The 17219-nt window shown below is 36.6% G+C and overlaps 1 protein-coding gene across 3 annotated transcripts in view; it reads left to right on the forward strand.

The window, feature by feature from the left end:
- Positions 1-17219, forward strand: part of PARD3B (par-3 family cell polarity regulator beta) — a 390939-nt gene that overhangs the window by 12534 nt on the left and 361186 nt on the right. For all 3 annotated transcript variants that reach the window (XM_051623713.1, XM_051623715.1, XM_051623716.1), the window contains exon 2: positions 12715-12816. In XM_051623713.1, coding sequence (XP_051479673.1) covers positions 12715-12816 — 102 coding nt within the window. The remainder of the gene's footprint in view (positions 1-12714; positions 12817-17219) is intronic.

Genomic DNA, 17219 nt, shown 5'->3' on the forward strand with positions numbered 1-17219 from the left:
CAATAGCTGTTTCCTTTCTATTTAGCCGTTAAAAGAGAGAATCAGCTACTTCGTTGCATGTGCTTGTTTCCTTTTTCAGGCACTGCATGCAGGGATAAAATTCAGTGGAAGCAGATTCAATTACTTTGCTGAAAAACCTCCAGTATCTTGTACCTGAACTTGTCAGTGACTGGCTCTCTACTGGTGCTTGTGTATGTGTATTGGGAAACTGAGATATAATCGCCTTTATTAATGAGAAGGTTGTTATGCTGCAAGTCCCATTGATAGTGTGTTGTGATGAAATATTCCTGTAACCTGGAATAGCCTGGAGCATTCTTGTTTATAATGACTATGTTACATCCTGTTTGCTATAGGCAATTTGAATACGTCTCTTTTTAATTTTACAATGAAATCTTACTTCTGTAGGTGCTCAAGCAAGGAGCAAATATACGTGGATACAGTTGTGAAGCCTAAAGAGAATGAATGAGGTAGCTAACTGAAAAATATGTTGGACTCATCTGTATGAGTGATGGATGGCATCAAGCTACAAATGAGAAGGAAGGTAGTAATGGCATCTCAGGACTGTTGCAAAATATATGCAAATACAGCATTTAAGCAAGTTTGCTTACCATCTGGTTTTTTTGGTGTGTTTTGGGGTTGTTTTTTTTGTTGTTGCTTTCTTTGTTTGTTTTCATTTGAAGTTTGTGAGGTTGTACTGAATAGCTTAAAATTGTCTAAGGAGAGTTTCCATGTGTCCTTCCTGCAAGCTCTGGAAAGAAATTTCTGGCCAGAGGGTTGGAGAAAGTTGCTATAAAAAAGTAACTGGAACTTGAGCCTCTGGTGCCATTTTCCACATTTGACCTGAATGCTCTACTTACCTGTTTGTTAGCTATTTTGCAGTGACTTTTATTTTGCTTTGCTGCATTCTCTTTTAAAGCATTCTCTTTCAAAGAAGCTGTTCCTTCCAAACACTTCTGTGATTCTGTCTTCCCAGAGGTATTTGAAGGAGCAGGAGAAAGCAGTTCTTTTTTGCACTTTGGGATAAGGGGCAGGGAGGAGGAACTCCTCTGCACACTCGTGGTGTTGAATTTCAGTGAAAGAGTGAATAACTTCCTTCTCTTCTTTCTTGTCTTTGATCTGGTCAAAATCCACTTCATGAGATGCTGTTAGGCATATGGCATAAAGGTTTGATTATGTCTTAATTCTGGCATGTTCTGTGTTTTCAGTCAGGTGAAGGTAGAAGTTGATCTGAGGAGTGAGTGAATTGTCCTTGTTTGGGTTTCATCCAGTTCCTTTACTTGGCTCTGCCAATAGGGTTAGAGGCTCTTTGGGGCATTCACCACATGTGTTTGCTGTATCTCAGAAGTCAAATACAAAAACTTATCAGTATTGTACTGCAGTAATATAAATTTTAGTAATATAACACACAATGTAAGATAGATTGTATAGTAATTCTCACTGTGTAATATTATGCTAGTAAATATTTTATTACTTATTCAACTTCCTGTTCGTTTTCCTTCAAACAATAGCTAGAACCAGTAAAGCTGACTTATCTTTATGGAGTTAGGTAGTGCTTGCCTGTTCTCATGTGAAACTGGCATGTAATGGCTTCATCTAACATAGACCAACACATCTATGGCTGAAAATCACTCATTTCCCTTCTACACACCCAGTTCCTAGTTGATATACTCCCCCCACCACTCTCTCCTTTATTTATTTATCTAGCTTTTTAATTTTTCTCTTGTAATGAAATTCTGCCTCAAAGGAACTCAGCTTACGCCTTTAAATACTTCTAATGCTTTTGGTATTTAAAAAGACATCTCAGCATCTTTCTAGCATGGGGGCCTACAATTGTGCATAATTGCTCTATATTTCTAGAGTGTGGTCACCAAATGTACTGTGAAAGGTCATAGATTTTCTTTGTCTTCTGAGTGAGGAAAAAAAGACCCAAAATCCATGCTTAATACCTCTCTGAAGGGAGAAATGAACTGTAACTGCTAGTAGGTTGCCAGAGGGTCTGGAGAAAATTTAAGCATCACACCAGCCTTGGAAGTGTGAGAAAGCAATGATGGTCTAGGGTCTGCCTGGCCTTACTGGCTGTGCAAGTCTGCCAGCTTTCTGGTAAAATTCCTTCTCTTTGGTGATTGATCTGTTCTGGAAATAGGGTGGCACTGCAGCAGGGAAGTTCTACTGTTTTCTGTGAAATTAGTGAAATACTTTGATATGATTGAGAGATTTTTTTTCCTTCCAAAGAAATGTAATGTCTTTCTGTGTGGAATTAAGGATATACTTCTGTAATTTACTACTTCTTTTTTCTTACGTGAATTTTGTCTAAAGTTTGGTTTATGTTACAAGGTTTTACAGGGTTTGAGCATACTTGATTTGCATTGTCTTACAGGCATTTATGTTCTGTTTTGTGGAAGTTCAGCATCTTTAGTTACACAATTGCGTTTAAACTCCCAGCACCTTCTGATAAGCAGTCCTGTGATAGCTGCAAATTCATTAATCACTTTATCAAAGAGAAGCCCAAACAGTTGTAATAAAATACTCTTAGTTTCTAGATGCAGGACTGAAGTGGTGGCTGCTCTAACCGTGGATGCTGAGCCATTTATAATTTTTTGTTCAAGATCTGGAGTTCTTTAGTGCCGAGTTTGTTACCAAGTTGTGTGAATTTACAGCCAGCCTGTGTTTTTGTTGTTTGTAGATGTATTGAATGGTTTGAATATAAGCTATCTTTGTATCTAGCTGGCAAAATAGCCAGCTCACTTAACCTGGACTTTTCCTTTGAAATACAGTAGTCTTGTACACATGCCTTTGTTATTCTCATAAGTGGCTTTTTTTACTCATTTCTCTATGAAAAATGGGTGACAATTCAAACAAGTTGCTTTATAGTTCTCTGTGTTCACTTTAAGTAGGATTTTAACAATTCATAACTGTGGCTCCCCAACCCCTCAGTCATTTTAAATGTTCTGGTTCATTCTGGATTAAAATATCTGTGCTTGGACTATTGGACTGTTATGAATTTCATCCTAGGGATATCTCTGCATTTTTTCAGTTTTCCTCTTCAGACCTGATGTGGCAGATGGGTATTTTTTTGCCCTGCATATTCAACTGCCAGGCTAAACCAACTTCCTTTTTTTCTGATTGCTAGTGGTTGTGGAATTCACTAGATGAGATGAATTACTACCTCCCCTGCTTTGTGAATGATAAAAAGACTTTGCATTTATCAGTACATAGTCCTATTAATTTATCAAAGCATAATAATTTAAAGATGACTAAAGAACAAGAAATATTCTAATACCTTTACAAATGCTGTCTCTGAGGAACAGAAGAGATTCACCATCTCTCCATTCTGCTGTGACCCACAGCATGCAGGTGTCAAATAACTAGGATGGAGGAAAACTATTCATTGTGCTTCCTTTGCCCTGCTTTATAACCCACCTGAAAAATATTGTGTGTTTGTTGTTTATTGTTTGTCTTCCAGGAGCTCAGAAGCAAGATAATTATCTTAAAATGTGAACTGGACATTTTTAGAAAAGGAAACTGAGGGGATGGTGTCATGTATATAACCTGTATGTCATGTTGCTTGTAGCAAACATCTTCACCTTGAGAACCTGCCCGAGATAGAAGCTCTCTGATGGTTGAGCCAGTCATGCTGTAAGGAGGTGGCTATTATAACTTGCAAATGTTTTTCTATTTACTCAAGAAAACCAGAATGTGTTAATTGTAAATGAAAATTAATTGAAGAATGAAAGAGGAAGGAAAAGAATGGGAGAAGGATGAGATTCACTCATCCAAATGAAGTTCAGTGTATGGTGGTGTGAAGAGGATAGGTGAAGGACATGGAAAGAAGTGCTTGACAGTCCTTGCTCATGATGTTGTGTTTTGACTCATAGCCATAGTAGTACTTTGTCCTATTAATTTCTCAGAGTGCAATCATTTGAAGGTGGCTAAAGATAAGAAATATTCTAGGCCCCCTGGTGACTAGAGTTTGACTAGTGATTTTGTTGGTTTTGAACCATGTTAACTGTAAAGCTGATAGTGCTTTCTGGCTGTTGGCTGTGTCTGCCTTCACCCAGTAGTCCCCTTGACTTCAAAGAAAAGCAAGGGAAGATTTTTCTGCCTTTTCTCAGATGGGTAACATTTTTTTCTGTCAGAAGTCTGTGGCCTGATGCACGAATTGTTCAGTTTTCTTTGTTTGTTTGCTTTGCTCTTTCCACTCCAAGTCCTTAAGAGCCAGCAAGGCAATCAGTGTGAGCAGACTACACAAAAATGGCAGATGTGCTGAGATACAAGCAACCTTAGTGACAAAGATAAATCTGTATCTGTACTGACCTGATCAGATTAGAGTTCCTGGATAGACATGAGGATTTTAGCATCTTCAAAGCTACAAACTTAAAGTGACCTTATATATATATATATATATTTTTTAAAATATATTTTTTTTTTTCTGGAACTTCTGTTCTACTTTGTAGTTGCACCATTTGGCTATATTGCATTCAGTGATGATTTTAAAAATACATATATTGGGGGAAGGATAAATTTTCACAACTAGTCTGAAAGATAAAGTGAATAAATATAAACAAAAAATTGGTTATTCCTCTGCTATAGTCTAAAGCAGATCTTTGAAGTGGCAGGGCTGTTTGGGAGAAAAAAAATCTTTGGTTCAGCTCATACTTGAATGTTGATTTTTTTTTTTTTTTATTTATTTTTTTTTAGCTAGAAACAAATAATGATAGATATATTATTTAGACTGTTTTTTCTTCCTGTGATCTCTCATTGTAATTCCTATGTTGACATCACACCACATAAGCAGACATAAACCAGGCACAAACAGACCAAGCGTGTCCTTCTCCAATTAACACTCGGGTTAAAAAAATATTTTGATCTTTTGAGAGGTTCAGGTTTTTGTGGTTGAAATGTTTTTAGTCCTTGTGGAAAGATTGTCCTTGGCAGGTAACATTTTACTTTTTAAAAAAAAAAAAGTCCTGATTTAAGGATCCTTCAGTTACTTTATTTCCCATATGTTCCTCATGCATGCAGATATTTTGTTTGTTTTGTTTTGAAAGCCTAACTTGAACTTGGAAATAGTTCAGTACACTGAATTAATAGGGAGGCTTCTAAGGAAAAATTTTAGATAAAAGTTGGCTGCTAGTTTGATAGGATGATGCCATGCTCAATGGTTATATTGTAATTGTGTTCTTTTAATTTTCTTGAGGTGACTGGTGTAAGATTGCTTAAGTTACTACTAGGTGAAAACTCATTTCAAGCAGTCAGTAGTGTCCTATCCTAGCCTGATGAAATGTGTCATGTGATCAGTCTATAATTTCAAAAACATTTACTCAAGTACCTTGTTTAATTGGACCTCTTCTTGCAGAGAGAGAAACATGTGGGAGCAGCTCTTGCTGGGTTATGAGAGTGTTGCTGCTATGAGGTGGGTCACTTCATTGGCAAGTGCCTTCCAAGTAGGAGGGTGACAGATGGAAACTGCTCAAAATTATGTCATTATCAATATTGTGGAATTTTCTAACATTTATTTGCTTTACTTTATGGTTTATGGTAAAATTTCAGGGCTATGTGCCTGTGACTGTATGAAATGAAAATGCCCTTGCTACTTGTGAATACCATGAAAAGGGAGACAACTTATGTTTTGGTAGTGGGATTGAAAGCTTATTAGTCAGCCCTGCTAAATTTATTTATTGTTAAAAGTGAAGAACTTTGTCTTGCATTTACTCAGAAGTGTAATTGCTTGAAAGAAACTTCTTCCTGTTTTCCATCACTCCCCTGTCAAGGCAGAATTTCACTCTTTATGTCCTTTCTTAGATAGCTTTATTTTTTATAGTGCTTAGTTGTATTTGGAAGACAGATTAGGAAGCACCTTTTACAGTCACCTTATTAGGACTATTTCTACTGTATTGCTTTCTGTGTTTTCAAGAGGTTTATTGCTGGATGCTTCAAAGCAGATTTTTTTCTGAGCAGTCTACCTTCTGTCCTTTGTCCTTACAGGAACAGGCTGCCCAGGGAAGTGGTTGAATCACCATCCCTGAGTGTACTGAAAAATAGTTTAGATATGGTGCTTAGGGACATGGTTTAGCAGTGGGCTGGTAGAGCTAAGTTAGTAAAGTTAGGTTGAAGGTTGGACTGGATGATCTTACAGGTCTTCTCCAACCTGAAAGATTCTGTAATTCTATGATTCTCACCTCAGTGTTAATTTCTGTCTTTGAGCTCAATCAGTGTGTGTATATATATATATACTTTTTTTTTTTTAATATTACTGACTTGAAAGAATGTGTGTTACTTCAGCTGTTAGAAGGATATGGAGAAGTTTTATCTCCTTTCTGACATCTTAAAGCATTTTCAGTTCTAATGCAAGCAGATAGAGAGTTTTGATGGAAAAACCACTACTTTGGAATACATTAATCTTTTATGCTATCTAAATGTCCTGTAACACATTTCTGTTCCTGGTGTTATCTTGAAGGTTTCTTGAAGTTTTCTCATGCTTTTGAATTTTTAACTGGAAATTATTAAAAGAGTATTATTTGGTTTTGAGCAGTTGATCTATAAAGTTATAAAGACAATATATTTAATTCCAGGTAAGAATTTATTTTCAATAATGAGACCTAGAAATGGGGGTTTAACTTACTCTGTTTGGTAGAATATCTGTCTCTCACTGACCTTAAACTAAAATATCCCCTTTATGAGGACATATGTTGTGATTGTGGGGTTTTTTAAATCTTATGCTGTCTAAATGACAGAAAACAACATAGCCAAATTCAAGTCCTTCCACCAAACTTTCACCTAGCGTTTATTATGTTGCTGTGGATGTGGGACAGGCATGTGTGAATTCCTTTTTTTAAAATAGTTCCTTTTTCATGCTGTATTTCATTGAAGTCTATTTACTCTGGTGAAGCAGTACTTTGGAGTTGCTTCCAAAATGTCATCCTGGGAAGTCATTGTGGGAAAAGTCTTATTAAGTCATTCCTACTTTGGAGTTTTTCAGTGCATTGTATCTTTACCACATTTAAATTAGAATTCCAGGATAGTGATTGCAATTAAATTTATACATTCTTCACAGCAGAACAAACAACAGCACCAAGCAGTAATTAATTGTGAAATCATTAAGTGGTTATTTTATATATATATTAATAGGCCAATTGAAATGTACTTAAACTTGTTAGGATTCTCTAGCTCATTACCAGTCTGAAATATGCTATATGAATGGCAACATTTAGTGTATTCAGAAAAGTAGGTTGACATTTTCCTATTAGAGTTTGGAACAAAAGGAACTAAGATGCTGCTCCACATTTTTGATACACAAAAAATGGGTATTTCTAGATGGATACAAAAACCTGACAATAAACAGGAGTTTCTCTTAATTAAAAACTGATTTGTCTTTCACTTGAATGTGTTTGTTGACAGAAAATAAATACGTAGAAGAATTCTTGAGCCTATTTTAGATTATTTGAACACTGAAGATGTTGCATTAGGTGGTAACAGTTAAGTTAGGATTCTCTGACAACATGAATGTCAAAACCACTTTTTAAAATTGTCTGTTCTCTGCCTACATCCCACTTGTGCATTCATGTGACCTGGCTTTAATTTAACATTTGGTAAATATTTGCATAGTAATTTCTAAAGTGTTCTCCCACACATAAAGGAAATGATGATAAACAGCTTTTAAGTGGCTTGATGTTAAACACAAACATGACTTGCAGCCCTAAGGTGAAATGCACATTAGAGTAACTGTTCAATATTCATTTGGGAAGTGCTTGTACGTATTATACCAGGTAACTTATTCATACTTTATGTATTTAGAAGTTTTTATTTTATATCTCTGCTAGACTTCTGAGTAGTGGTTATGTTCCATATGAAAAGAGAACTTCTCCCTGCTCAGGCTGTTAGTTTTTTTGTTTGTTTGTTTTTGTTGTTTTTTTTCTTTTCTTTTAACCCTTTTGAGGAAAACCTGTGTAAGTGTTTTCTCCTAAATGACCCTGCTAACAGGTAGAGCATTTAGGAGCACAGATAGATGCTAACCATAGTTGAATGCTGCCCAGAGCTTCTTAGCTGCCCTTAAGTGTTTTAGTTTTACAGAAGAGTGTTTCTTTTGTTCTTCAAAACAAATTATTTCTTCTTGAGCCTGTGAATTTCCAGTGATGGTTAAGAAGACACTGGGAGAAGTCATTCTGGACACTGTCAATGGTTAGAAGAGGACTTTAATCTCAAACAGTTAAAAAATAATAATAATAAAAAAATAATAATATAAATTGTCCTAGCATTTTAAAATACAGCTGTTATATTTTTTACTTTATATTTGGTAGTTTTCTCAGCAAATATACTTTCAGTAAATATGTCCCTAATCAATCCCTTTTCTGAACAGAAATGGGGCAAGTGTAATCTTATCCTGTATGTTTATAAGGCCTTCTCTGCTTTCAACAGCTAAGTAGTGTTATTTCATTGAAGCAAGCATGCAAGCTTGGGTGAACCCTTCACATGTTTAACATTGCAACAGCGTATCACCTGTTACTGGGCGCTTACTTTCAGACCTTAAAGAAAATACTGTATTAGCAGAAAAGCTGTCTGTTTTGCAAGAACCCCAGTGATGTACTTTGTAAAAGCTACCCTGTTACTTTGGTAATGCATTTTCCTGCTTAGTGGCTTGAGAATCTATGGAAACCTCAAGTGTTGTTGATGCAATTTGTGATTGCTGTATCTTACTAGAACATAAGAAACTTAAAGTAAGACCATCCCTTTCTAAGGAAAGCTTTGACTTCTCCATTTGACTATTCTGCCTTTGGTTTACAACAGTTATTTGTCAGACCTATTCTACTCCTTTTGAGCTTTAAATAACATGCAAAATGTGTGTGTGTGTGCATGCATATGCGTGCACATTCATTTTTCCTTCTGTTACTGTCCATCCCCTACTCATCATGTGGATGAAATGGTATTTGGGACTCTTGCATATTCAACTCTTGCATCTGCTGGTACTGAATTGCTTGTTTTATATGGCAAGTTGTCGAAAATATTGGTGTTTTATTTATTGGAGCTGTCTGGACTCTTGGTGGGAGTAAAACCCAGAAGAAATTGCTACATAGACTGTAACGGTATTTTACGTAGACACTTTGTATCCTGTTCATGGCAGTGTTTGAAGTTGATCCAAAGAACAGAAAATCTTGCTCTGACTTGGAAATCTCTTCTAAATGGCTGAGTGATTTTACTGGTGAGATGAACTGTTGTTACTTCTGTAACTGTGCAGAGGTAATTTCCTCCACTTAGGCTGTCTAGAAGTAGCTAACTATTTGCTTCATCAAACAAGTCTTCAAAAAGTGTCTCTCTGTGCTGTTTTAACTTTCAGGGATGAAGTTCTGGTTAAGTTAACAGAAGGCTGTTTCACATTGGGATTTCTGAAACAGGAAGTGTTTAGTCTTTTTATAGTCTCTGGTGGTTACTGTAACTGGGGAGTTGTTGAAATTAGAAGGTCATAGTGGCTTCACACTGGTGTATATGGGTCATAGTGTGTGTGGGAGCAGTATCTAAGCTGTTAAGAAGTATTTTTCTGTTAAAGAAACTATATGAATCCTGTACTGTTTTAGTTCTATGATTTCAGTGTCAATTGCTCCATTCTTTTAAAGAATCTAACATTGGTCACACTTGCTCTAAAAGATTGGTGAGGAATGGCATCTTCTGTTCTTTCAGACTGATTTAGTGACTGCTTTCTCTTGATATGGCTACTAAGAGAACCAGCAAGTTACCATATTGGTTGTGGCTCGAAGGTTAGGCATTCGTTAAGCTTAATCTAGTTCAGGGTGACCATGTGTCTTGAGCTTGTTTCCTGCCAATCTGCTATGTTCTGTTGGAATAACAGAGCTGTTACACTCCTTTTTTTTCTTTTTTTCTTTTTCAATGACAGATCTGGTTTGGAGCAGGTACTGAATCACAAATGGCAGTGAATACTGAAAGCCAAATATTCCAATCAGTTGTTTATTTTTTTCATATCAGCTTTAATCTGTTTGTAGGACCCTTTAAAAAGTGTAACACATAGAACAGGTTTTTTGTGTATCTTCAGACAAAAATGTTAGCCATGGAGTTTGTTTAATTAAGAGGAGTGGTTTTCAAGTAGCTGTTTTAGTGTTACTAGCTAGGAAACCTTTTGTGATTGCATTAGTTAAAAGGTTCAGGAGGAACATTTGTAGCTACTGATGCATTCCAGTTTGAGAGAATCATATTTTGTAAGTTTATTGGTAGGGTCAAGCAACACTCCTTCACAAGGTTTCTGCATTAGATAAATTGTTTGATCTAAGATAACATGCTTTCTTCTTGCACAGAGGTATGTTTCATCTCTGCCATTTCATCTTAGAATTCTGTTTGTTTGTGGTAAAAATACTTAAATCATGGGCTTTAAAATAGAGCTTTGAGCTGTAATAGTTGTTTAGACATCACTTTGCAGAGACAAAAGCATGTTAACTGATTTTCTTAAATTTTGTAATTTTGAATACCTGATATCTAGAATGAATAAACATTTGCTGTTTCACAAAAGGATGGTTTCAGTGTGAAATGAAATAACTAGTTAGAGGTAAATATATATGTTATAAATAAAGATACTTTTGTGTGCCTAATTGGTTGGTTGTTATTCAGCCATACTGTACCTTAGCTATACTTAACCCTCAAACAAGTGCAAGGGGGTAGAAAGGCTGTGGGTCAATCAAAAGCAACTAAGTCTTACACAACCACTTGTTGGCTCACACCTTTCATGGTGGGTTGGGGAGGAAAATCGTAGAGGTACAAGTGAGAAAACTCATGGACTGAGAAAAAGACAGTTTAATAGGTAAAACAAAAACTGTGTGCACAACTCTGGTCCTCCCCCTCCCCTTCCTTTTCCTTTCCCCCTGCTTTTATTGCTCAGCACAGTGTTTTATGGTGTGGAATATCCCTTTGGTCAGTAAGGGGTCACTGTCCCAGCTGTGTCCCCTCTCAGCTCCTTCTGTACCACCCCACAGCAGAGGAAGAAATGGGGCAGGCTTTGACGCTGTGTTTTTGCTGTTCAACCTTAATCAAAACATCCTTGTGTTACCAACACTGTTACGATCACAAGTCCAAAGCATAGAACCATGCAAACTACTATGAAGAAAGCTAACTCTATCCTAGCCCAAACCAGGACCTGTCAAAGGAAAATGTGGAAAGCTAGGTGGGTCAGAACAGGGAAAGCATTTTGTTGCAGGTTCACCAGGAAAGCAGATAGTGTCATGATGGGTTGATGGGTAACGCTTGGGTTGTGGCATGAGTATTTTCTTTTCATTTATTTATTTATTTATTTTACTGCTACCTATTGATGACACAATAAAAAAAAAAAGCCTAATCCAATTAATACATACCTCTACCTATGATGGTATTATCCTGATTTTTCTGCTGTTTGCAGAAGTTATCAAATGCCGATAAATAAATACGGAGTGGAATATTTCTGCTTCTCAGGGACTTCATTACATGGAGAATGTCTAAACTACCTCTAGTTGTCTGTTGTGCTTTACTTTGCTTCTGAGAACTGTGATCTGATTAGACTTAACAAGGAAGAAGGGATTTGAGATATGGATGTAATATAAATGGAATCATTGGGAGTGCACATTGCACATCAGCAGTGCTCTACTTTCTCACCATTTCTGAAACTTTTGTCAAAGCTACACATGTGCATGCTAGTTTCTTGAGTTTTAACTTTAGCATATTCTGGCCAGTCCCCATAGTATTTGATGGAAGACTCAAATATGCTTTGTAATCTTATTTAAGCATGTTTTCTTTTTAAGCATGCTGTAGAACATGTGCCAATTGAACATTTTTCAATGTTGATACCATAGAGTGCTCAAACATGTTGCTGTGACTTGCTGAACTGCCATATGCTTCTTCAATCATAATAGTGGGCCCTAATGGGGTAAATGTTCAAATGTTCACTAAGGCAGTTCAAACATAACTGCTGCTTATCCTGTCCCCCTTGTAAGTTGTGTACACAGATAGCTTTTATGGTTTGGGGGTAGTGATTGCAGGTTGTGTGTCTGCTCTCTCAAGGAGAATTTGCTGTTGAGCAGTGTGGTCTGAGCCTTCTGGCTTCAGGGTTAATGATGAATAAGTTCCCAGTTATTGAAATGAAATAGTTAATATATGAGGAAGCATTAACTTTTGAAAACTGGCATGATCCCTGTTAATATAGTACATGACATTGTGTTGGAATTTGAGAGCATTTATTTGTAAAAACAAACTGGGATTTATTTATTCTATCAATTTTTTTTGCCACAATAGCCTGACCTATCCACTCAGAAATTGAGTGTGTTCTATATATATGTGTAACATGCCTCCCCTGCAAATTGTTAGGAGAATTGCATGTCCATACGTGCATATATTTATGCATGTGTGCTGGTAATACCCCAAATACTCCAACTCCAAACTACCATAAAAAGAAAAAAGTTTAATTTCTCCTTTTGTTATTTACTATTTAACTTAAGTAAAGAATGATAAAGCAATGGAAATGTACATTTTCTGAAGATCTTTTGCATCGTGTTCTATAGGTAGTGTCTGTTTTTGTGTCTGTAGTATATGTTCTCTTTGTTTCAACTTGAAGTAGTGGCTCCTAGCTTTTGCTTGACCATTTAAGAGGGAGATGAGCGGGAAGCACATAGCATATGAAGCTGCTTTGTCTGATGGCACTGAAACCATGCAAGAGTTAGGTTAAGAAGTCTTGTGTCTGTCTTACAGGATCCAACTTCCTGGGTGAATATTCACCACCTGGAGTATACAGATGGAGGAATCCTGGACCCAGATGATGTGCTGGCAGATGTTGTGGAAGACAAAGATAAGGTAGATTTGGGATAAAAATATTACTTTTGCTTTTTGCTGTATCTGTTTAAATAAGTAATGCTACTTTTTCATTTCTTGGACATGTGGCAGATGAAGAGGGTGTTAAATATTCTTAAATTTAACACATATGCCTTTAGGTGCTGTAGCTCTCTGCTTCTGGAGTAGAACTGGAGGGCGAACAATGAAATAATTAGAGGAGTCTAGTGCTTGATTTAGGACTTAATCTTTTCAAACAGTTCTGTGTTTCTTTTTACTGCTATATGAAAATAGAGTTGTGAAAGAATGTGAGTTTTACAAGATATCTTGTTTTTAAAGCCACTTACTATATCTTCTATAATCTTTTCCTTTGCTTATAATTAAGTTTTTGAGAGTAATTCAAATGTCATTGTTGAATATGTGTGACAAAGTAAACAGACAGACTTTCAGATGACAAGAGCAGCTGTTTCAACTGTTAAATTTCAGGAGGAGTTCCTGTGATTTGCTGCTGGAAGTCTAAGCAGGCCAGTTATGAATTTTAAAAGGCCTAAGTCTCTAACTTCAAATAAGAGAGGTGGCCTTTCTGAGTAGAGAAACAGCAGCTGAAAGGAAGTCCCTTTTAATGTTCTTTTAATTATTAGGAAAATTTAGCTTTGGAAACATGTATGCATTATTTCAGCATAGAGGAGGAGGAGCAGTATCATTTATAATACTTTGCTGGTTTTTATCTTTTTTCTTTGTAAAATCAGACAGATAGCTTTGTCTATTTATAGTGCCATGTGCTTGGTGACTTCAAAATTAGTGTTGTATATTGCAACCCAAAATGCTAGTTTTGTATGCTGTTGATTGTTCAATGTCTTAATACCAAGTGAAACATTTTGCTCTTGATTAAAGGAATGCTGCTTCTCAATACCTTAGAAAATTGTCTAAGGCATACTTCACCATTTTATGGTGGTTTGTGTGGCAGTTCTTAGAAACAATGGAGCTCAGTTTGGTGTATGTTCTTTTTGTCAAACTTATGTTACTTGCTTGTCCGTATTTACTGGAAGTGTACTTAAAACACCTTAGGACTTTTTTTCCAGTAGTGTTTAGAGAATGAAGAGTGTGTTCTGAGGATTGATACAGCTGTATATAAAAGGTAAGACCATAAGCATAAGGTGTCATCAAAGGGAAATGCATTACTGGTCTCCTCAGTTAATAAAAATGAACATATTCACCCAGGATTTCCTCTACTTGAAGCAGTGATACAGGAATGTTTATGCAAATATGAGAGGTAATTTCCAGGATATTTGATATACCATTCAGCTTTAACTTGTTGCCAAAGCCTGTGCTATACATTATTGGTGGGTGTCACTAGTTGAGTACGTGTTTCTGATGAAGTTTATAGTTGGCACACAGCTGTCAGTTTAAGCTTCTTCTTTTTTAACAGTGCTAGATGGGACTCTGTAGTTTTGAGGCTGCCTTGAGGGAAAAACACTGGAAAAACAGGATCTTACTGAAGTTATCTGAGGTAGCTTAAGACTACAGCAATCTTATGTATTTCTATTCCTGTGATGTCTCAATTACATGTTATGGTTTACTGCCATCTTCTCTTCTTCAGAAGGCCTTGAGTGAAACACCAGTAAGTAAAACATAATGAAGAGTAGTGACAATTGAGGCTTTTAAATTAAACTAAGGGAGAATCATGTAAGGGGACTTCTGATGGGGAGGTCAAAGAATTATTTCATTTGGGAATGGAATTGGGCCATAAACCCTTCACAGCTTGTGTAAGGAGCTCTCGATACTACCTACTTACAAGGTTTGGTATGATCTGATAACAAAATACCAGTCCTATAAAAGACTTACAAGTATTTTAAGTAGTTTTATTGTGGCCTCTTAGCCTTTGAGTTTTTTCCAGAGATATTCCACACTGAGAATATTGGCTAGGAGATCTTTAAGCTTTGCAAAAAAGGGAAGGAGATATTTAGATCTAATTGACCTGATATCTAATTTGGTGTTTAAATTCCATAAACAGATGAAAGAATTTTTGGTACTCTGGTCTGTGTTCTGATTGTCTTTGGTTATCGTTATCTTGTGTGTGATAAAGGAATAGGCCACAGCTTTGATGCTTCCTTGTCCTTGTTGTCATTTCCTATGCACCCAAGCCAGTAATGCGGTCTCCCAGTACATCAGTCACTTTATATAAAAATAGGTGTTGCACTTAACCTCACTGCCTTTAACCAAGGGTGTGTTTGGCACTGCTGTCCATCGAGCTTCTCTTTAGTGGCAGAGGAAACTAGCTGGTGTTTTTTAAAGGGTTAATCTGCTCTAGATCGTACTTTGATAACAGTAAATTACCACAGTTTCTTCAAAGGAAAATGTACTTGCTAATCTATTGAAATTCTTTCACTCTGGTAGCAAAACAGTGAGTCACAGAGAGTTATCAGAATTTATTTGAAATTTCAAAAGCTTTTGACAGTCCTTAATAATAGACTGTTAAGGTGGGACAGCTACTCATGAGGTAAGCACGGTCATTAAATAATTGGAGGGAATGAAAAGATGGAATGAATGGTCAGTTTGTAACACTGAAATGATGGCACTGGGAAGCATAATGCACATTATTGGGAGTGGCGATGTTTTTGAACTCTAGTTATGTTAATTTTATGTTTTCCTCTTGAACTCAAAATTAATCAAAATTCAGGAGGTAGGCAGTCCTCTGGACTCATGCCAACAACTTGGTGTGCTTCTCATGCTGGGGGCTCCAGAGCTGGACACGTGGTGTCTCACAAGAGTGGAGTAGAGCGGGAGGTTTGCCTCCCTTGGCCTGCTGATCATGCTGCACTCCAAACACACATAAAAGTCTACAGGGAAAACAGTTTCCATCTAACCTGTCTAACATGTATGTTCATACTTTGACAGGATTAAATACAAGCAAAACATGGTTACTGGTGTGCTTTTATCAGCAGAGCTCTTCTGAAGTGGGATATTATGGTCTGTTGTTAGGGTATGCTTTTATTTTTCTTGCTGTTGTTCTGGGAAGCCTCTGCTTGCAAGAGCAGTATTGCAGTACTCACATTATGGCTGACAAAGCTGTTGAACATGTGTGTAAAGATACCATTTCCAGATCAGTGCTGCTTGCAAAATCTCTAGGCTTGTGATTCTAGAAGGTCGTATAGATTTAACCTCTCCAGAGGTTTATTTTTTAGGAATTCCACTGCTTTAAGTATATGGTGGGAATAGTTTTGGTTTTTTTGTTGGGTGGTTCTTTTTGGTTTTTGTGTTTGTGTGGTGGCTTGTTTTGGTTTTTTATGGAGTGGAAGGGGGAAAAAGATACTTTATTGTGACAGGCACTGTACTGGTACTGAAATGGGAGGGTGTCAATATGATCTTTGAAATAGTTTTTGCTTGACTATCTCCTTTGTTAAATATAGATGCCTTGTTTTTTTTTTTAACAGCAGAAGTTTTTGAAGGATGAAGCAGCATCAATGAAATGCTGAAACAGTGACATTTTGAGATTTGTAGGGACTGTACCTGTCATTTAAGTGTTTCTAATTATGACATCAAGTAAATTATATAAATTATTTGTGTTGAATTTATTAATTAAATCATACAAATGAAGTGTAGCGTAGATAGTTATTTTAGCTGGCATTTAATGACATTAAGTAGTTGAATCACTGAGTTCTTCCTTCTCAGTTCACTACCAGCAGAAGTGCAGTTTTGAGAAAACATGTCTCCTGGAAGGTCTCCAAATGCCAGAGAAATCATGTGCTGGCTGTTCAAAATGGTTATTGGGCCCATACATGCTCCTGAGAAGCTGAAGATCTGGCTGAAGTTGTTGTTTGGGTTTGTGGTGTTTTTTGTTTTTGTTTTGTGTTTGATAGAGGACACAAAGTAACTCTCTTAAACCTCCCTTCTGACAGTATTGTGGGTGTGAGGCTGTTTTAGAGCAGTTGTTTCAGCAAATGGCAAAAAAGTTTGGATTCAGATGCAGATATAAACTTCAAGATTGATGTAATTGTACAAAGGAAATGTCTCTACAAGTACCTCCAAGCACCATATTCCTCATAAAATGGGGAAGAAAATCACAACTGAAGTAACCTTTAGGTAAGCAGAGATGTATGGATGAAGAATAACTCGGGTAATAAGGAAAATGATTTACACAGGCTGAAAAATGGTAAAATGAAGTCATAAAGCAGGTGGGCAGGAGTGTCAATAGTTTAAAGAATAAAGAGAGGGCTGTGGAATTCTAAGGGAATTTCTCTTAACAGGGAGTTGCAGCATTGCTGCTTTAAAACCTTCCCCTGCACATCAGTGATAGAGGCCTCGATGCTGACTTGTTTAAATTACCTTCCAATGGGTCAGCAGAGTCTGAAATTGTCACGCTTTACAGATCTTTGTGTCAAATGGTTTGATTCTCAAATATATGATCCGTGCAAGTAACATGTACT

The sequence above is a fragment of the Apus apus genome, chromosome 6 (assembly GCF_020740795.1).
Source record: "Apus apus isolate bApuApu2 chromosome 6, bApuApu2.pri.cur, whole genome shotgun sequence".
Classification (NCBI taxonomy): domain Eukaryota; kingdom Metazoa; phylum Chordata; class Aves; order Apodiformes; family Apodidae; genus Apus; species Apus apus.